A 22,617-nucleotide genomic window follows, 5' to 3' on the forward strand; every position below is an offset into this window, starting at 1 on the left:
AAAATGAAACCTGGATAAATGGCATTATTATACATCATGAACAAATTATCTCACTTTAGTCACATGCTCAGTAATAAGGTTTATTATAAAAATTTTACACCAAATAATTCAAGGTTTAAAAATCTAGCTCAATAATGGAAAGATCCAAGCAGAGCAGAACCCTGCCAGGTCTTTTCACACCATCCTCTCATACAGTTTTCATGGCCAATTTTTTCAGAAGTGGGTGGCCAGTCCTTCTTTCTAGTCTTTCAGCTTTGCTGAAACCTGTCCACCATGAATGACCTTGCTAGTACTTGAAATACCAGTGGCATAGCTTTCAACATCACACAGCTGCCACAGTCTGACAACCAATGCAGGCCGAGGTAGTGAGAATGCCAAATCTTAACCACTAGACCACCAGGGCTCACTGCAATAGGTTGAGCAACACTTTAGTGATCCATTCTGTTGCTGTTGTAAGGGATCTTTAAGTTCTTTGCCTTTTAAGTTCCCAAGTTCTTCGGTGAGAACAATCTTGCATTTGTAGTTCACAGTCATAAACTCTTAAAATAACCAAAGGATTGATGAAAATTTTTACTTAAATTTTCTTCTTCTGAATTGTGCTAGCAGGCAGATGAGTGGTGTGAGTGAGATAAATGTTGGCTGTTGAAATGTAAAAACATGTATCAACAGGCAATCTGTGAATGCTGCTCGATTCCTTTGTTAAATTTCTCTGAAACTAAATGATGCACATATTTCCAACATTTTCTGACATTTAGAATATTTCAAGATACTTTTCTCAACAAGTCTCTAAACTAGTTTGTTTTTATAGTGATTTTTTTGCTTCCACTTCCACCCATTTCAAATTCTATTATTAAACTTTAATTATAAATTTGAATAGGAATAAAACAAAGAAAGAACAATGGTAGGAGGAGTCAAATGTCAAGAACCAAGATCTGAATTCTATGTAATTAATTTGTGATATAACCTTGGGAACTGGAATCTGGGGGATACTTCTTATGCTTTCCAAATAATTCAAAAAATATATCCTTTGGATGTACCAAATATATATTAAGGATCTTGATATGCATTATCTCAATTTATTTTAACAATAACTCTGTTAGACATAGTTATATTTCTTTTACAGAACATGAAAAACATTAGGGGAATTAAGTAATTTTTCTAAAACCATACAGCTAGTAGAGACCTGAGTTCTAATTTCTACGTAAGCATGTTTTCCTACAAATCTTGCTTTCTTACTATTACATTATTCTGACTTTTATTGTTATTGTTATATCTTTCATAATACTTAAGTGAGTTGGAAAGTCATAGCGGATAGGGCACAAGGTCAAATTTTGGCTCTTCTACTTAATAGCTTTGTGTACTTAGCCTCTCAGTACTAATTTCTTCATCTGAAAAATGGACATAATAGAGTTGTTGTGAATTAGTGAAATAATATGAAAAAGTGACTAGCACTAAAGTATCTAACATTAACTATACTATGTCTACCACGAGGCAATGCTGTCATGATAAGAGAGTATTGAAAACAGAGAGTTAGACAATTAGAATTCTTAGTAATACTCTTCAAGTCAGAGCCATATCAGAGTTGATAAACCTTAGTATTCTGGTCTTAACTGCCGAGAAAGGATAGTAAAATATTCCAGAAGATTATCCAAGTCACCACGTAATCACCAATTCATTTCCTGAAGTTCCTTAATCCTGGATAGGGGTTCTCTTGACATTTGACACAACTATTTCCAAGAATAAATAATTGTGAATGAATACATTGAATTTGCGTTTATAATCCAATCAAGGAAGACTTGAAAATCACTGAATGAAATGTTTAAAATTAATATGTTGAGACAACAGAGTTGGAAAATAGACTCTAGCATCTGTTGTAACTGCCTGAAATAGCTAGGAGGCTTTAAAAGATCACATTGCTTAAATCTTGTTTATTATCATTTGTTTATAGTTTCTATCCTTTTCACAAATCAGCTATAAATTATGTATATAATAGGCACTCAATAAAAACTTACAGAATAGATAGATGAAAGAAAGAATGGATGACTAACATAATACTCTCTCTTTTCTCAATATACTTCTTATGCACTTTTCTGCCTCTGTTCACCGAAGTCCACTGGTCTATTCGTGCAGCTGCCCCCGCAACATCTAGTAACCGAAGCTCTAGACTAAGTCTTATGAGATTTTTCGGAGTTATCAATCAGTTTATGTCAATAGTTCTTTGAGCTGCAGCCTCTCTAAAAGTGATGGTAAATTTTCCTTGGAAGAAAATAACAGAAGTTCCACCATTTTGGTAAATTAATGACATTTACAGCGCCTTAGGAAACATATTTACACAGCCCCCAATTTAAAAAGGAAAGTGACATGTACATTAGGATTCCCCCCTTTAACAATTTCAGATGACTAAACTCAAGCAAGATACATCAATTATTTGACATTCTGTCAAGAGTGGTTAGTATATCAGGCAGACTGTCAACTCTGAAGACAAGCACTATTTATGCAAGTTGTTCACTCGTCATTGGTCAAAAATGAATCATACATGCCAAAATAAGAACAAGAATTCTAAGTTATTAAACATGACAAGTATTTGATTGAAATGTCCAAGTCTGGATTTTCTTACAATAAAAGCAACACATATGAAGTTCTTTAGACAAGGAAAAATAATGTAACAGTCTTCCTCTTGTAACTACAATAATTGCACACAAATCAAATAGAAAATTGAGTTAGAAGAAAAATCTCCATTCAACCTTTTCAAAGAGTGATCTTTTGATGAACAAAGATAGAAAGTAAAATAGGGCTTCAAAATCAAGGACTTACTCACTAACTGATACAAAATAAAAAGAACTATGAAACTTCATAGTCCAGGAAAAAAAAAACTAGAACATAGGAGCCAGCAAAAATTACAAACTGTTCAGTAATTCCTCAAAGCTTGTAGAGAGTCTCAATACAGAAAATTATATTTTAAAAAATAGTAAGTGGCCGCTTAGTACAGTCCCGCCATAAAACACCTCCTGCCAAATCACTAGATGTAGACTATCATTTTCAATCAGGGTTTTAAGAAACAGCATAGTTAAGTCATAGTTAAGCCATCTCACACTGTGGACTCAATCAGTGTTAACATCAAATACTTCTCCAAAAACTTTTATTCCAGAGCATCATTTTTTTTTCTAAGTCACTTAACTCAACTTTCCTCAATTCCAGAGAGCTGAGGGAGACGATTTTTTAAAAAGAGCAAAAGTGATTATCAGAATACCAATGGCTGACTCTATACATTTAGTATATGACTTGTTCTGATTGCCTGCTGTTTGACGTACAGTAGTCAAGATAAGTTAACCTGTAGGCAGTACGAACGTATGTGGTGTGATTATTTTTTTAAAAATTCATTTAACAGGTATTTTTGAGTACCAATTATATGTACTATATGCAATGTTCTGTGTTTAAGGACAGATGGTTAAGACAGGGCCTCACAGTCCAGAAAGGGAACATAGGGTTTTATCTATACCAAATTTATTCTCCCCTTCACACCTAAATAAATAATCTTATTTTGCTGAGATATCAAAACCTTCAGGGAAGATGATCAGTTTAGAGATAAATTCTGAATATTCTAAGTTAATTGGGTAAGTCAATTTACCTCATTGCCATCTGATCAGGTGATTTGTTCAGGATGACATGTGATCTAATTGTAGCACATGATATAGGAAGTTAACGCTGCTATGGGGTTTATAGACAATTTTTCTTGCAGGCAAAGGATCAGCCCCCTTTTCTTTGCTGCATGGTGTCATGTATGGATGTACTATCAACTGTGGCAGTCTTCTCGTAACCATAATATGAACCAGACTGAGGACAAGTCAACACACTGAGTTGACAGAGCGGAAAGATGCAAAGAAACTGGGTTTATGAAAAAATCAGTGAGCAGCTGTAATAATAAACTCTGGAACCACTATACTAACAAGCTTCTTGCTACGTGAGATAATTAATTTTTCATATTGTTTAAACCAGATTAATCAGGATTTTCTGTTACCTGCAGCCCAAAATATCTTAAAGAAAAGGGAAATGGTGAAGTAAACAAAAGTATGCAATATGCTAGGAACTGTATTGGCGGTGTGTTCAAGAGCTAAGGTCAGAGACATCCTCAAAGAGGATAAAAATTTGAGCTGAGTCCTAAAGGACTCTGTGTAAACAACAGGACAACTGCATTCCAAGCAGAGAGAAATGCCATGAACACAGTCATCAGGGCATCAAAGATCTCTGAAAATTTGAGTAACTACTTGAGAATGGAAAAGACTATGTATGGATGTAGAAAGCCATACAAAATGGGGGTAGGAGGTAGTGAGAGTTGAGATCATGAAAATCTATTACAAGGTCATATTAAAGGATAATAGATTTTTATCTCACAGTCTATTAATTCTAAACCCTGTCAGCAGGAAAGAGCTGTCTAGAATTAAGGAATTACGCTAACCAGCTGGAAGTTACCCAGGAACTACAGCCTATTTTATGAGTTAGGGATCAAGTTGTATTACGTAAAGATTATTCAGAGAGCAGAGTAGAGCTGAAAATAGGTAAGAATGGAAGTGAAGGAAAAAAATTAGGAGGCTGTTGCAATAGTCCAAGCAGGTGACACTGAAGGCTTGACCTAAGGTGCTGGCCATGGAAACAGAAAAGAAGGGACAAATTCAAGACATACTTATGAAAAACAACAGCCAGGTGTTAAGGATTGATTGAATGAGGAAGGTTATTAGGTAAGAAAAATGCCTCCCAGATTTTCTGTGTTGGGTGTCTTCGTAGTGGCTATAAACCAGGACATTGCGCACAAAAAAAAAAGTTTGGTAATGGTAGGGGCAAGGACTGAAAGAGTAGAGGGTAGGAATATTTAGTTGAATTTTGGACCTCTTAGGCCAAGATATCAGTCACCCACCATAGCTATATAAAAATCTTAATAATGAGCCCTCCAGGTAAAACGGTTACAAAATTTATCCATAGGTTAAATCTCTTGGAAATATTTATAGAATTGTTGAACAAAAGACATTTTTAGAGGATGTCTGTCAAAATGATGATTCTTAATCAAGCAGTTAGGCAGTAGTCCTTTTTGTCTGTCGAGACCAATTTTAGTTTTTGAAAAGAAAGCCAATCAATATATGTAAAGGTGAGTACTGGTTTTCCTTTCATGCCCTCTACCACTTGATGGCCAAAATTTTTTAGTCATCTATATTGCTTTACCTCTTTGGCAGACACTGTTTTGGGTTTACCATATCAAACAGCGTTTTGCTTCTGTATTTAGATATATACCTGGTTCACTTTCCTACACTCCTTTGCAGTTAGATGGGGCCTTGTTACTGACTTGTGACCTAGAGAAAGGCAAAAGCGGTGTGACCCCTCACTCCTGTTAGAATGGCCATCATCAAAAAGACAAGAGATAACAAATGCTGGCATGGATGTGAAGAAAAGGGAACCCTTGTGCACTGTTGGTGGATTGTGAATTGGTACAGCCACTATGAAAAACAGTATGAAGGATCCTCAAAAAATTAAAAATAGAACTACCATCTGATTCAGCAATTCCACTTCTGGGAATATATCCAACGGAAATGAAAACACTAACTCAAAAAGATGTCTGTGCCCCCATGTTCACAGCAGCATTATCTACAATAGCCAAGACACAGAAATAACCTAAGCGTCCATCAACGGATAAATGGATAAAGAAGTTGTGGAATATATACACTGGAACACTATTTAGCCATAAAAAATTAGGAGATCCTACCATTTGCAACAACACGGATGGACCTTGAAGGCGTTATGCTAAGTGAAATAAGTCAGACAGAGAAAGACACTGTGAGGAATCTAAAACAAAAAACAAAAAACAACTCAGAAAAAGAGATCAGACTCTTACTTATCAGAGGCAAAGGGTGGGGAAGGGGAAATTGGAGGAAGGTGGTCAAAACATACAAACTTCCAGTAATAAGATAAATAAGTACTAGAGATACAATTTACATGATGACTATAGTTAACACTGCTGTAGGATATACAGGAAAGCTGTTAAGAGAATAAATACTAAGAGTTTTCATTACAAGGAGATAATTTTTTTTTCTTTTCTTCTTTCTCTTTATTGTATCTATATGAGATGATGGATTTTAGCTGAATTTATTGTGGTAATCATTTCACAATATATGTAAATCAAACCATCACGCTCTACACCTTAAACTTATATAGTCATGTAAGGTATGTCAATTATTTCTCAATAAGACTGGAAAAAAAAAGACAAGAAAAAAAAAAAAACTGGTGTGTGCTACTTCTAGACCTGGTACCTAAAAATACCCTCAACATGATGCTCTGATTCTCTCTCTTTTTTTTATCTGGGTCCAACTTCAGGGACTCCCGGTAAAAACTCCAAATTCGGGGATGACTAAGCCATAAGATGAAAGCCTGGCAAGTACCAGCAACATGCTGATACTTGCTGATTCTCTGCCACCAATCCAGATCTTTCTCTTGCTCTTCAGGCTTTTATATCCAACTGCTTCCTCAGTATTTTTACATTTTATTGTTGCCAAGTTCTTATCTGGACTACAGGAATTTATTTTCTAACTCATTTAATTTGATGAAATGACGTGACTTGAATTTCATTAGCATATTGCTGGTTGCTTAATTAAATACTGTCTTTGAGAAAACGGAGAAAGTCTTTTTATATAATATGTATTAAAAAATAAGTACAAACAGTCTACTAGGTAAACTACTCAATGATTGTTTTCTTGTCACTCACAATTTACTAGTAAAACTAAGAGAGCAAATTTAGTGTTTTAAGTATGAATCAGGAACTTCAAAAGAAAGATTCTGGGAAAAATCTACTGTTTCCTTCAAAACTCTTTCAAGTATACAATTTTTTTTTGGAGCTTACTGCATATATCTATTAATACTATAATTGACAGCACTTGTGGGTCACACCAACACCTAATGGCAAAAATTTTGAGCTATTAGGTATAAAGATCTCAATTTGGGATATTGTTTTCTCCTCAGTTTTGCTTTTAAGTTAAGGAAAAGCCACATCTGCAGTACTTGAACGAGTTCCCAATTATTGATAGAAAAAAAAAAAAATTTGGTGAATTCTTCAAGGTGCACTTTTTTTAGAAGTAGATTTTGAATTGAAAAGAGACCTGAATTGTGCATGGGATGTCAATAAAAAAAGATTTTAATCTCAATTCTTTAATCAGCTAGATGACAGTCAGTGGCGAATGACTTTTTGGGGGAAAAAAGGTATTATAACAGATGATTCCTAAGGTTCCATTTGACTCCCAGATCCTTTAACTCTATGACTATATGTTAGTCTATTCATTTTGGAAGCCAAATTCAAATATTTTTAGAAGACAAAGATGATTTCTAAACAGAATGCCTTTTTGTTGACCATACATTTTGATGGCTAGCACAAAGCTATAGTCCGATTGAGAAACAATGAAAATTAAGCAGTATAATGCTGTTTTCAAGGCCTCAACGCAAATCTCTAGCATAAACTATGACAGAGGGGGACTGATATTATTATAGAGAAACCAGATTACTGCCTAAGGAAGCAGTGATGTAATTGCATGTGGCTATTATAATGAAAAATTGCTAGAGAGTGCAATAGAAAGTTCAGTTCCCAAATGCCAGATCTGATCCAAGTTCTAACATTTGAGGTCAGTATGCATATATAAAATGTTCATTTTTATAACTCTTCCCTTTTTTTTTAACAAAATAGAAGAATTTGAAGGGAAAATAATTTAAACTAGGGATAAATTTAAAGTGGAGTTCTGTTCCTGGCTTTTGCATTGATTTGTGGTAGAACTTTGTAACAGATTCTATTTTCACATGTATTTAATAGGAATAATAAGACTTAAATGATATTAGAAAATTAATTTTAAAAATGTATAGTTTAAAAAAATCTTTTTATTAAAGGGACAACATAAAACCTCAATCACATAAAATAGAAATAAAACAGACAAAAATAACTGTTCCTGCGTTATGCTTTAACGAAAAAACTGTGCTAATGGATTTTACAGATTATTATGTAAAATGTAAACTTTCTCACAAATATCTGTCACTTTTTTCCAAGTTGGTTGGGGTAGAGAACAGCTATTGCTAGTTTAGTGAAATGCTTATCATGAGGATTTTATCTGGTGTATACTTTTCTGAGAACAATAGAGTGAAAGATGATTATAACAGATCAATATTAAATGATAGCAAGACATATCTTCCCCTTACAAAAAAGTGAAGCAATAATTTATTATTTATTACATTGTAAAAGTAAAAAGGTCAATTAGTAGCAATATAATGATTCTAGAAGGTAAAGGATTGAGGCTTTAAAACCTCCTATTGATTCTGTATCATGTGTGCTCTGTTACACCACGGTAACTCCCTAAAGCACAGCTCTTTACTCTTACTTCAGGGAGTGTTTCAGACATCAAAGCAGAGACAGCATTTACCTCCTTTGTGTATTCATTTGTATGCCTCTGTCAGTATTTAACTCTGACAGAATGGGAGTGCACATTTAGGCATTTTTTTTTACTTGATGTCAATCCTTGCCTCTCTCCCTTGTAGTCGTATTTAGAACAGGTCATAGGCAAAACTGTATAATTGACAGAATTTGTTGTCAGTCCCCCCTTCTACTCTGTCCCTGCCACACAGCCAGTGGGCTCTTTCCTGAGGCCTGGATGCTAATGTGTTGTTAGCCTGTGAGATTCTTTAGGCAAGAACCATTCTGTTTTAGCCAGCCCTGGTGTTGTAACGGTTAAGATTCCATGCTCTCATTACCTGGCCTGCGTTTGTTCCCCGGTCAGGGACCCACAGCACCCATCTGTCGGTTGTTGTACTGTGGTGACTGGGTGTTGCTGTGATGCTGAAAGCTATGCCACCTGGGTCAAATACCACCAGGGTCACCCATGGTGGACAGATTTCAGAGGAGCTTCCAGAATAAGACAGACTAGGAAGAATGACCTGACCACCCACTTCTGAGAAAAGTTGGCCATAAAAACCCTACAAATAGCAGTGGAGCATTGTCTGATATAGCGCCAGAAGGGGAGAGGATGGTGCAAAAAGAGAGGGCAGGATTCTGCTCTGCTGTACACAGAGTCACTAGGAGTTGGAATCTACTAGACGGTACTAACATTCTGCTTTATCCTTAATAGTTCAACAGTGTCTAGTATCTCAATGTTTGTCACACACATGAACAAATGATAAACTAATTCATCATAAGCATTATGTTCTGAATATTTATTTTTTCATATTGGAAGAGAACTTCTGGGAGGGAACAATACTTAACCTAAAGGAGTCACTTGCTAATGAGAGAATTTTAGGCATCAGAGGAGACACATTTAGGAAAAGGAGCAGGAGGAACATGTGTGACTTCAAATCACATGATTCAAAATTTCCACATTATTTTGCTTTATTTAGAGTAGTCCCTGATTTGAGAAATTGCCCCAAAATTCTAGATAAGAAAAGTTTAGGGTAGATGATTTACAAAATGAATGGGCACATTTTGCATCATCTCAATTTTATGGGTAGCATACTAAAGCTCATAGGACATGGTTCTTTAATACCACATGCCACCTTGGAAAGGCCTCACGGTAGCAGAGGCGCCACTGGCTTAATTTACTCTGTGCTTCTCCCAACTGGTCCAGCAGACACTGCTGCATCAGCTTGTTCTTCAGGCCCTAATTTCTGACTCAGGTTAGTCCCTGACTTTTGCTCACATTCTCCCTCCAATCCAGTTTTGCCTTCACTAGTAATATCTATTGCCTAGTACCTGATTGGGCCCATCTCCTGAAATTGCTCTAGCCTTGCCAGCTCTGGTTCGGCATCAAGCCCAACTGAGTGCTCAAGTAGCCCTCTTCTGCCCCCTATTGTCACAAATCTGTATGAGCACAGCTGGGCCCAGGCAACTTAATCCTATTCATCATTCAAGAGTAATTTTTTGAAAATTTGTCAAGTGCCAAGTACTGTACTAGGTGCTTGCAATATATCAGTGACTAAAACAGAAAAAACTGCTGCACTTACAAGGTTTGAAAATGGGAGCTTCACCTCAGGCTGTCCCCACACTTTGAAGGGAACACTTTCAGACTTTTGCAGCACATGCCTTAAGTAACAATTTATAAAGGAGCCATGTTATAAAATGGCTCCCTACCATACAGATTTCAATTGAAATTGGCTCTCTCTAGGAGCTCATTCAATGAGACTTAGTATTAAGTGTATGAAAGATGGCAATATTGCTGTTCCATTTGTGACACGTTCCATAGCATACTGATGCTCCAATTTTTTAAAACACATATTTAAATTCTTTATCTTCAATAAAGAAATTCTTACTTTAGGTCAGGTTCCCTAAAACAGACTGTAAGACAGGAATTTAGGTGTATGTGATTTGCTGAAGGAATGCTCTTCACAAAAAATCCTGTGAGGGAGTAAGGAAAGCATAATTGGAGAAAGGAAGGAGTTAAAAGCATGAGGTCAAGGTCAAGTCTAGCCTTGACCCTATCCCTGCGGAGGCCCTGGAATGTAAATTAGAGACTTACCTTAGAGACGTAGAGATCTCAGAGACTGAGAGACTTCCTTAGAGACTTCCCACTTCCCAGCCCAGGTGGCTATGTTAACAGAGAACAATTCTCCAGAGCAGAGGCAGTTGTCAGTTAGCAGTCAATACTCACAGAAGTGTGAGATGGGTGCACCAGCCCAGTAAAGGTGATCTGGCTGGGGCACCAACAGTGCCTTCGAGAATGCACTGTATAGGATTCCTGGTATGTAAAAATATTGATGACCTTAAAGAAATTTCTATGGCTTTATAGTTTTAAAAACTTTTGTTTGTAGTATCTCCTGAGTTCCAGACACCAGTGGGATTAGCAGATTGAAGAGTATGACATGACTGCTATCATTAGCCACTGTACGGAGTAGGAGTAGAAGTAGACAGGGAAATAGGAGCGTTAAGGTAGTGTGACATGACATCTGGCAGAGTCCGTAGAGTATACCCGGGGACACTACACGGAAGCAATACTCAATCAACCCCAGATGGTAGCCGGAGGGGGAGAGGGTCAAGGAAAGCTTCCTGCATGACATGACACCACAGCCAATCTCGTCAGGGCCCTTCATGAAGTCCCTTCCTTGCTGTATTATTTTTCTGTGGCTACCATCACAAATTACCACAAACTGGTGGCTTACTAACAACAGAAATTCTCACAGTTCTGGAGACAAGGAGTCGGAAATCAAGATAGGGCTGTGCGCCCTCTTGAGGCTCTAGGGGAGACTCTTCCTTACCTCTTCTACCTTCTGCTGACTTCCTTTGGCTTCTGGCTACATCACTCCAGTAAATACTTTCATCTCCACATGGCCTTTTCTGTATGTGTGTCTTCTCTTCTATTTTTTTTTATGGACACTTGTCAATGGATTTTGGACCCACCCTGATAATCTAGGTTGATCGAATTTCAAGATCTTTAACTACATCTTCAAAGACCCTTTTTCCAAATAAGGTCATATTCACAGGTTCCTGGAGTTAGGATGTAGATATATCTTTTTGGGGGGCCCCATTCAACCCAATATCTCACTATCAGTTAAACTATTTCCTATCCAAAATGGAAAGGGGAACTGAGTTTAACCTTCTACAATTAATTGTTATATGATGGAGGGAGGGGCCTCCTAAGTGTGAACCCAAAATGCTACGGTTCTCATTTACAGTCACCTTTTAGCATGCAAACTGGGAGTGAAAGCTTTTAAACCTTACAAATCCAAAGCTTATTGTTAACTCCCTTTCCATGAAAAACAGAGGCTACTCATCCTACATTCACCCTTCCAATGAAAGAGCCTTGTGGTAACTTCAAGTCAATTTCCCTTTTCAGGAAAGCTACACACAGTGATGCCAAGAAGTCAAGATGGTTTTCTGTCTAAGCCTATTTATTCATAATTCAATATCTGGTGAGGCAAGCTTCTGATCAGCGGCAGTGGCGGGTGGAAGCAGCGGATAGGGGGAGAGCTATTTAGGAGGTATGGAGTTACGGGGCTTGGTAAACAATTAGGTGTGTCAGTGAGAAACAGGGAAGATCCAGAGAAGACTCCAAGGCCTGGGTGAGCAGGGCAATACGTTGAGTTTAGTGTTGAATATGCTGAATCTGAAGAAGCAGTAGCCGCCTTAGTAAGTAATTAATGTATTAAGATAACTCAATATTTTATTCTATTTTTTAAGATGTATTTTTAAAAATTACCTTTTTATATACTTTTATATTATATTTTGGTTCAAATATTTAAATCAAGATTTGTTATCTGATCACGTTACTTTTTAATATGCTTTCATTTTAACGAACGCATGTAAAAAAAAGTGGAAAGTGAAGTTTTAAGGTAAGTAAACATGGAGTTTAATGGAGTCCTAGCTTTAACATGATAGCAGAACATCACCAAGTATATCCATATAACTTCCTTTAGCACCATAGTAGCTGACTAGCTGACAGAAAAACTGAAAGGAATAAGACTTCATTCAGAGCTTTAAAAGAGAGTCAATTCACTGAAGGGCCCACTGCTAGTCAATGTATCTGATGCCTCATCATACTAACATACCAGAAGAAAATGTTCTGCTTTTTATAGTAAGCATTTAAAATGAAAATGAGCATCAAACCAAGCATTGGTACCTGACAATTCCTTGTATCTCTAATTTGCTATGAAATGCTTGAGTCATTTTCATGGAAGAGTGATGTCAACATGAGTAATGTTTTTTAAAGCAGAAAAACATGATACTCAAAAATGATATTGACTTCCTTTTTTTTCCTATTAATTAAAGTTCTTCACTAGCAATTAAAGCCAGTAAATGATGCCTGTCATATATATGTGAGGATAATGATAGATTCAATTTTATCTTTAGGTATTGACACTTTTAATTGCTAAAATTTTTGCTATAAAATTGAATCTACGAGGTTAGCAATAAAAGAAAAGTAGGAAGAACAGCATCCAAAGAACACCATGGGCAATAGGATCAAGAGTAAGTGATGATGGGAGAAATTCTGATATCTCTTAAATAAGTCTTATTTCTCCAATAATAATATTCCAAATTTACACTTCAGGAAAAGTTTACTGCCCTAGGAATTTTGAACAAAAAGAGTATATGTTGGCCTCCATTGTTTATAACTAATATTGTACAGAGATTACTTTTAAAGCACACATTCTTCCAAAATATCAATAGTCTTATAACTAGATTTTAGACTGAAATCTTCAAAGAGTAATATGACCACAAATAGCACTTGTGATTTAAAGCTACAGGAAAGCTATCATCCATATTTAAAATTCTGATTGGATTTAAACAGCAGCAACTGTATAAAGGAAATATTTTAAAGACAATGACAGTTAAATTATACTCAAAAATAATCTTGACAAAGACTCAAATCAGGCTGAATTTTAAGTGGAGGTTTATATCAATAATAAGGTAAAGAAATCTTGTACTTCTTCTAAAGCTGCCCCAACAGAGAGACGCTGACAATAAAAAAAGGCATCCTATCCTATTTTAGTCCATCTTACCAGTAAAGACGATGGGCAATCTGGATGCTTTGCAATGAGTGGTGTAACAGCAGTTGAACTAGAGGACTTTCAAGGTTCCATTCAAACTTGACAGCCTGAAGTAAGAGATATAATCATTTTATTCTTTTAGTCTCAGTAACAAAATTACCGTAGAATACAGAGGGACTTAAGAGGCCGAGAAAAGACCAAGGAAAACAGCATAAACATGTTAATAAAACGTCAATATATATTTGATAGCTTTATTAGCTGGTGTGTAACTAATAACAGAGCACACACACATCACACAACTTGGGCTTGTGTAGTCTGTTTCCTGTCCTTATTTATGCTTTAGTATCACAGAATAATACATAAGAACAGGTTATTAGAGGTTCAACCAAGGTTGGTGGAGTTCAACCATGCCTAGGAGGAGAATCCTGGCACAAGAGAAATATCGTGATCAGTGACTTGGATATAAAAATGACATTATTACACAATAGATATTGCATCTCTTTTAGAGGTGAAATTAATGCACATTTAAAGCCTTAACTGAAATCACCAACTGATATATCAGTATTAATCTGCAGACCTGGAAGCTTTACTTAAGGGTTTCAAAGCTGATTGTTGCCACCATAACCCACCCATTGTCAAATCCTTTCCCTCATCTCCACTGTGAACAACTAAGATTTCCTAGGATAACCAATCTGGTGGAAAACACAGACAGCAATGGCAGCTCCTGATATCCTCGGGGACCTAATTCAGACCTTCACCTGCACTCTATAGGAGCTTCACTGTCAGCAGTCAGTACCTAGGTCCCCATCATCATCACTGGAATCTGAATGTGTTGTGAAAATGAAAACCAGGTTCTCTTCATTAAAATGCTCATCCCTGCTTGAGAGGCAAAGCTTCTATCTTTAGTTGCTCAATAAGCTATTTAAGTCACACCCCCCCCCCCAAAGTTTAAGCCAGGCTTTATACCATAGTACAGACAGCAGAAAAAAGTTGGTATAACATTTATTCACACATACACTGGAAGAAATACTTCAATATACCTCAAGGATGGGAAAGTTTATAAATTCCTAAGGTATGAGAGTGTCAAAGATGATTTTAGCAAATTTACATAACTTTTGATGCCATCTGAATGTATAAAGACTATAATGTGTCCTGAACTGCAGCTATGATCTGCTTTCACTTACGTGCTAATACTGGGCTGATTAGGTCATAGGTTGTATTTATGCCCTAAGAGTGTGCATATCAGATGAACACCTGGGCAGGAGAGATGTCTCAGAATTTACTTCCATGCTTGTCTTTTTAGATTTCCCTATTATTTCTTCTTGAATCCAATAACTATTTAGTTGCTCTTGAGTTGCTTCCCTTACTTCCAAACTCCCCACATCATTCTATGTAACTGGTACAATTTCCCCCTAAATCCTGCCTTACCATCTAGGAGGTAGGCACTATTTCTAGTGCACACTGCATTACTATGAACTGTTCTTGGAACCTACCTGCATGGTTATGACCTGTAGTTTGCAGTAACCTCTGGGTCTGGGTCTTAATTGATTCCTAGCTGTGAACAATATCTTCTGTTTTTATTATGGTTTTAGAGTCTTGTCTTATTGCTTTAATATAGCCTGCATAATTCTAACAAGATAATAAATAACAAAATAATATAATTCTAGAAAATAATCAATAGGGTAAGATAGTTTAATGTCTCGGAAAGTTTTAAAGTCAGGGGAGAGCATGGAAGTTTAAGGGCAACCTCTACAATGAATGTTTTGAAAATCCTTCCCAGTTTTTATTTATTTTCTAGTCACATTATACATTTATTTCTATTTCAGATCATTTTATAATCTTCATTTCTAATTAGGGAATAGTTGCAACTTTACCTAATTTTACTGCTATGTATTTCCTGTGTTGGATTCTGTGTGCAACTTGTCTTATGAACTTGGATTTGCAGGTATATGGCTGTCAGCGACTTGCCTGGTGCCAAGAGTACTGATTCAGATTGGGAATTTCAAATGGGTTTAATCCACATAAAATTTTGTAAAAACTTACTTTTTTGAGTTGGGTTAGATACAGCATGTTGCCCCTACTCATGAGCTGAATACTCATGAGCTGATGAGATGAACAATTTTTCTACAAGTTGGATTAATCTTTATTTTCACTACACTATCCTGGCAAGTATAGGAAAATCACAACTATAAGGATTGGTAGAAGTAACTATATGGTATAGCTATTTCTAAACCAGCTCTTTCTTTAGGAGTCCTTCAGAGAAGTGCATATTCTGTGCGCAAAGTAATATGGTATTCACATCATTAATAGAGGCTTCCCTCATTAGTCTCAGGGTTTCTTGTCTGAAATGTTCAAAAACTGAAGCACCTGGCATTTAAAATAGCTTGTAATCACAACCTGACCTTTCAGATAAGAAAACACCTGAGTTGAAAATAAAACATAAAGACCACTATTTTAGACCTATTCAGCACTCAGTGTATAGTCAACTTGCAAAAAATTTATCGTTTGTAGTTTGACTATTCAGTCATTTACATGGTCATTTGTAAAATGTGTAATTGTTTATATTTCAAAATATTCAGACTAAATCAGTCTTTGCTCATATTTCTAGGTAAATTTATAGTATTTTCTAAAATTACTAAAACACTGTGATATTTGATGTTGCCACTAAAATGTACTATCTGGTGGTAGAATTTAGGTATTATCTTATAAAACCACTTTTATAATATTTATAATCAATATTAGAATATTCTAAGGGAAAGGCAAGAAACTCAAATTATGAGGAGCTGCCCAGCAAAAGACTATTTTCTACATAATATTTATTTAATTTTTTATTGTTTTACATACTCAGTTGAAAAGATTTCATCACGAGCATTTTTATTTTTTCCCAGTTTTAATTAATAAGCGAAGTCGTTTTTTAAAAATTTCCTTTTTGGCTTTTATATATCTTTTTTGTAACTGTACCAATTTTGGCTAGAGAATGTCTATATTGCCCATGTTGACATATGAGCTATAATTTAGTTCCTCGGCTGGCCCAACTGCAATATCACTTTTATGTAGTCAGTTTTTGATTCATTGGAAACTTTTTTTTGAGAATTATTAGCTAAAATCCTGGAATCCTTTGGCAACTCTGCTGTTCTTACCTGAACTAGCTGTGGAAGAAATTCCAGTAGTTCATCATTCAAAAGGTGGTCTAATTGTTGAACTGCCACTTTACGAATTTCTTGATCTGGAAAACTAATACAAAGGAAATATATCTATTAACCTGTTAATGGCATCGAATAATGCATGAGAAATGTCAAGGTAGAAAGGAGAATGAATTCCACCCCCAGTGCATAAGATAAAATAATAATCTCACAATCAATTAAGATGATCATTAGCACCAAATTATTATTTTTCTGTATTCTGTACTCTCATGTAGACTGTAATAGAAAGCTCTTTCGACTAGATTTAAATTTTGGAAATTTAGGTTTAAGTCAGATCCCTACCAGCTTTCTTGTCTATAAAATGTGGATTATAGAATATCTAAAATCTTTTCTAAAATGTATGAAAATCTTTTATTATTATTTAGCCATGCGGTTGTTAAGTAAATTATTATCAGCTGGAGACCTGATGGTCTATATGATTAAAAATGGGATAACAAGTTTTGGACAGATCACAATGAAAATTTTTAGAAATCCAAATTATCTTACAATAAATAAATTAAAATAAATTTAATAAGGCTAAATCTTACTGGGCTGTGAAGTTCTTGGGGGTAACAACTTATTCATTTTCGGACTGCATATGCCAGCTGTAAGATTTTGCACCCATTAGACACTTAATAAATGTTTGTTACTGCACTAAATTTATGAAAGCATTTAGCATTTGAAACCCTATTCCAAAGACAACTGATCTTCAGATGGGCTCCTCAGGCTGCATCATCTTGCCCCGAAGAACCCAACTCAATTGTCTCCAAACTCCTGGGAAGTGCCTAGAGATAACTTTTGGCACCATGCTGTTTTGACATGATTTTGACAGACTACTTTGACATGATTAGATAAAACTAGATACAACTATACCCATTATAATTAAATATAATTGGTAACAACAATTAATTTTAAATAAACAAGTTTTCAGGAACTATCTATAGTAACCAATTGAAAAGCAAATAAATAAACAAAACTCTAAAATCCTTCTGTATGAAACTAACTAATGCTTTTCAACTAGTCAAGTGAGAGCTCTAAAGGTTGGCTCCCAATACTATGTAGGTCAGAAAACTTCAAGTCTTTAATGTCCAGTCTCTTTTCAGTATATCAGGTTACTGAAGGGTGAAATGAATCCTATGCAGCTACAGTGTCAAGGAAAAAACGGTATTACTAGTATTTCTCCAGTGTCCTTGACAGCAGTTTGAAATGTAATGCTTAAACACGTTACATATTTTTTCTTCATTTAAACTGAGCATGTTAATTGCAACAAGAATTTCACTTTCAAGGTTAGTCACTCAAAACTCTTGTTTCTGACCTGCAAATACTTTTCACATAATTTTCTCTTTTTGAACAATCCAGCAATAAGACCAAGTGAGAACTATAGTCCAGACACATCCCATGAAGTACCGTTAAGGTCAGATCTCAGCATAGCATCAAGTACAGACGGAGAGCAGAAAGGGTACAATAAAAATGCAAAGCTAGAAGAAGGTCAGCTTGTTTTAGCACACTGAGACTTTATTTTCTCCTAACTAAATGTGATTGACTCTAATTTATTGCTCTCAATTACTAAACCATTTGTCTGAAGCTTGTAGACATCAAGGTCAGTTTGAGGACAGTTGGAAGTCTTAGAATAGTTACTTGGTACATTTTGTTGCTTAAGTAATGACTTAAATCAGATACTAGTCACTCATGCTTTCTCGTGTGCCTATTTTATTTTATTGATAGGAATCACAACAAAGAAAGAAAAATAGAAAACACACATCAAAACAAAACAAAATTCTTTGAATACTATGCCTCTAATTATGTATTTATTTCCAAATACTAGAATGTAAGCTCCACGAAAGCAGAAAATTTTTGCCTCTTTTGTTATGAATCTGTCCCCAGTGCCTTCAGATTGGTGGGCACGCTCTACATATATTTGTTTGAAGAATGTCTAAACTTAATTAATTGTCTTTCCACCTAAAATATCTCTACTGCAAGACTTCTCTCTTGTAATCTGTTTTCATCTTTCTCCAATCATGTAGGTCTAAAATTTTAAGAGTTATATTTTCCCTCTCTTTTGCCTTCTTCATTAAATTTTCCCCCTTTTCCCATCTGGTAAAATTCTATTCATCCTTGAAGTCAAAGCTCAAGTATCAATTTACCTATGAAGCTGTTCCAGCCACTTTGTAGCCCTCTGTAGAGTTTATCACACCCATCCTTATAGGATTCTGTATTATGTACTTGGTTGAGGGCAGGCTCATTCACTATGAATCCTTAGTGCAAGCACAGTGGGACAAAAAGTTCCTAGTAGTTTCTTACCTTTATATCTAATCAGTTGCCAAGTTCTGTTAACTTTTCTATCCTAATGGCTCTAGCATAATGCCTGTTTTCAGTTTTTTCTGCAACTACCTAGTCTAGCCCACAATTATCTCGTGCTGGTACTAACATTTTTCATAGTAATAGCTTACAAAATTTCCTGAATTATTTGTAAGTTCATCTCTCATAAGACATTAAATGGTTTTCTATTTCCAATGGACCTCTCTTAGGCCCATATTGCTTATCTAGATATTCAAGGGTAGCTGAACACTTCAGATTTTTCTCTTACTGTAATACTAAATAAACTGCTCTGGCTCATTAGTATGTTATTTTTACTCTGAAAATGACATGCGTATTTTCATCTCTGTGAGCACTGTAACCTCTGCTTAAAACACCCTCTCTTCTCTTCTTAAAGTTCCAGTCCTCCTTCAAAATGTGGATCAAATCCCCTTGAAGGTGACTATCCCGATCTTTAGTAATCACTTCTCTGAACTCCAAGGGCATCGACTGACTGCATTGGGAAATTAGGATATGCTAGTGTTTATCAGCATTTATCTTTTTATATATGTGTTGTCATTCCTCAACTAGTGAATAAATCAACTGAAGATAAAAATTGTTCTGTCCTCTTTATTTTCATTCCTAGGATTTAATACCACGCTCCATACATGTTGAGTGGTTAATAAAAACACATTGATCATGATGATAACAATGAGGAAAATCATACTATTGAGCTCATTTTATTTCTTGCTGTGCTCTGAGTTGGTAGCAATAGGTTTAACTCTCCAAAAACATGAATTCCAGACTTTTTTTCTCTCTCAGTCAAAAGGGTAAGAGAAAAACAAATCTGAAGGTAATGGAAAAGCAAATGTATTTTTTTTCAGACTTATTCAGGAACAGAAAAACAAAAAACTAGTAATATCTGTATAGTAGAGTCACAAAGGAAATTTATATATTTGTATTATGTGTAAATACACACATTAATGTTTTTGAACTTTCATGGAAAGGGATGTCTCTTTTTATTCACCACTGGTGCACGAAGTTCAGGAAGAAATTGGAAGAGAAATTGCTAAGAAACTAACCACACGATATCGTGAGATGTGACTAAGTCCTATCGACATTAAAGCATATCCAAATATAACTTCATTTGACTATTTTAGGAAGAGTTGGCCACATTAAAAGAGATGCTGGCAGAGTTAGTGAAGTTCCTGGGAAATGGGCTCTTTCATACATTGCTGGCAGTATATAGCAACATGTATTTTTTTAAAAAATCTTTAAAATGTGCTTATTTCTTGATCTAACAATTTTACTTTTCAGAACTTATCCTAAGAAAATAATCAGAGATGTGTGTGAGGATATATGTATGCAAATAAAATTGGAAATAATATAAATGTCTAAAAATAAATAGTTAAGTTATATATGCTATGACCATACAATAGAATATACCTAGTCATTAAAATATTAAAATAATATTTAAGAAGAAAATATCATGAAAAATTTATGCGGTATAATACCATTTAAAAATGTGTATATTTCTCCATATGCTTAACAAAAAGATGGAAAGAATCAAAATATTAATACCAAATATCGGAATGGAAGTTCCATGGATGATTTTAGTTTTCTTTTTTAAGCTTAGTTCTTAAAGTTTTTCAAACTTTCTATATGAAAGTTTTACTGGTTATTAAAATTTTAATAATTTTTTTAAAGTAAGGCTGATTCAACTGATTGTGAATATCGATAAATAATTGCAAATTCATTACCAGCATTAAAATAAAGCTCCAAATCATATGTCCTTTTAAGAGTGAACATCATTGTATAAAAGAATAAACATTATATTTTTTTGATTAACTTAGAACATTCTTTTAACATAATAGGCCCAAATAGGGATCTCTGCCTCTGGAGAATTTATGCTGAATACCTTTTCAGGGCCCTGAACTCAGGCACAGATCAATGGACAAATCTATTTCACAAATTCTGGCATTTCTTCCCTGTGATGGTGTCTGAAATTATTTAAATATTCTTTTGGGATATAGTTGTTGGCATTTCATGCTCAGTAACTTGTGTCTCAATGAGGTGAGCGCTACTCACATTAGTTTTCTGACAGTCGTGTGATATTTACAGACTGAAATATCACATGTAACAGAAGAACTGCAACCTATTTTAAATTTTCCACAAGCCAGGTTATTGTACTTTCCAATAACCTGATTTGCTTGAAAAATACAAATAATTTCTGCCAATAATAAGCCAGGAGCTACTCTCTAGCCATCCTGCTAACCTTGGGACTACTAATTACTATCGGCATGAACATTATACCTCTAGTTTGGGGAAGAAACAAAAGTAGAAGATTCATCAGGCCGATATCAACTAGGCCTTCATTTACTTACATTTGTACGAAACTTCCTTATAATGAACCAGAAAATACATAATTTACAATGTAATAAATGGTGATCTATTTCGTTTGAGATATTAAAAACATACAAGGTCAGTAAAACTCCATTACTTGTTGGGAAGGAGACGATGTAAGGCGAGAGAAATTTTCATTTATTATGAAAAAGTTTTTTAATTAGGCATAACAAGAGTCCATGTGAAATAATCACTTCTTTAAGGTTATTCATTATTTTTTAAATGTACATTTAAGTAACTTCATGCTACTTAGTTTCAAAAGCATGTCTGGATAGGGGAGCAAAAACAATTTTGGTCAAAAGGAAAATATAGGCTGGCTTACTATGCAGTTTTATATGAGTTCGTGAGCAGTGATTTTATCTATTCAGGATTTAGTTGCCTCTGAATTGAGCTAACTATTGAGTCTGAGATCTGTAAAAGGACATGATAACATAGCTGAGATAGATATAACTCTGTACAATAATTGTTAAGGAATTACCTAAAAATTGCACGTGGTCCATTGTCCAATGAGAACATTCAGACACAAAGAAAAAATAATCCTTGAAGACTATGATTATAAAAATTAATAAAAGGAATATAAAACCTGTGGTTAAAAACTCAAAAGGTGAAAAAGTTAGAGCAACTTCAAGAGAAACATTTTTCAAAGGAACTTCAGTGAAATATCAATTCTATACTTTGCCAACAATGTAGAGTAAACACAAAGTTTAGGGTCAAGGAGAAGATTAAGTTGGGATGGTAATCCTACATGGGCAAGGAAGGAAGAGTATCACATATTTAGGCTCGAGGTGGAAGTAGAATTGACCAGTAGTTAGGGTTTGCTATACAACAGAGATTCTCCTATTTTGGTCTCAGCATCCTTTTTACACTCTTAAAAATTATGGAAGATTCCAAAGAGTTTTTGTTTACGTGGGTTATATCTATCAATAATTACTATATTAGAAATAAAACCAGGACATTTAAGAAATATTTGTCAATTCACTTAAAATAACATTAATAACCCCTTTACATGTTAATATAAACAATATGTTCCTATGAAAAACAGCTACATTTTCAAAAACAAAGAAAACATTTAGAGAGAAGAATGATATTGTTTTACATTTTTGCAAATCTCTTTAACGTATGGCTTAACAGAAGACAGCTGGGTTCTCCTATCTGCTTCTGCATTAAATCTGGTGAGATATCACATGTTATATAGCCTCTGAAAACTCCACTCTACACTTATGAACGAATGCATGTGACCAGGTCAAGT

General features: G+C 35.1%; 1 protein-coding gene across 1 annotated transcript in view; it reads right to left on the reverse strand.

The window, feature by feature from the left end:
* The window catches only part of PIK3C2G (phosphatidylinositol-4-phosphate 3-kinase catalytic subunit type 2 gamma), a 380,793-nt gene that overhangs the window by 210,965 nt on the left and 147,211 nt on the right, over positions 1–22,617 (reverse strand). The window contains exons 18-19 of the mRNA XM_087442698.1: positions 16,629–16,722; positions 13,501–13,595 (exon numbers count right to left, since the gene is read on the reverse strand). Of these exons, the coding sequence (XP_087298824.1) occupies positions 13,501–13,595; positions 16,629–16,722 (189 nt within the window). The remainder of the gene's footprint in view (positions 1–13,500; positions 13,596–16,628; positions 16,723–22,617) is intronic.

This window comes from Ceratotherium simum, chromosome 17 (genome assembly GCF_057802395.1).
Source record: "Ceratotherium simum simum isolate JZ-2026a chromosome 17, ASM5780239v1, whole genome shotgun sequence".
Lineage (NCBI taxonomy): Eukaryota > Metazoa > Chordata > Mammalia > Perissodactyla > Rhinocerotidae > Ceratotherium > Ceratotherium simum.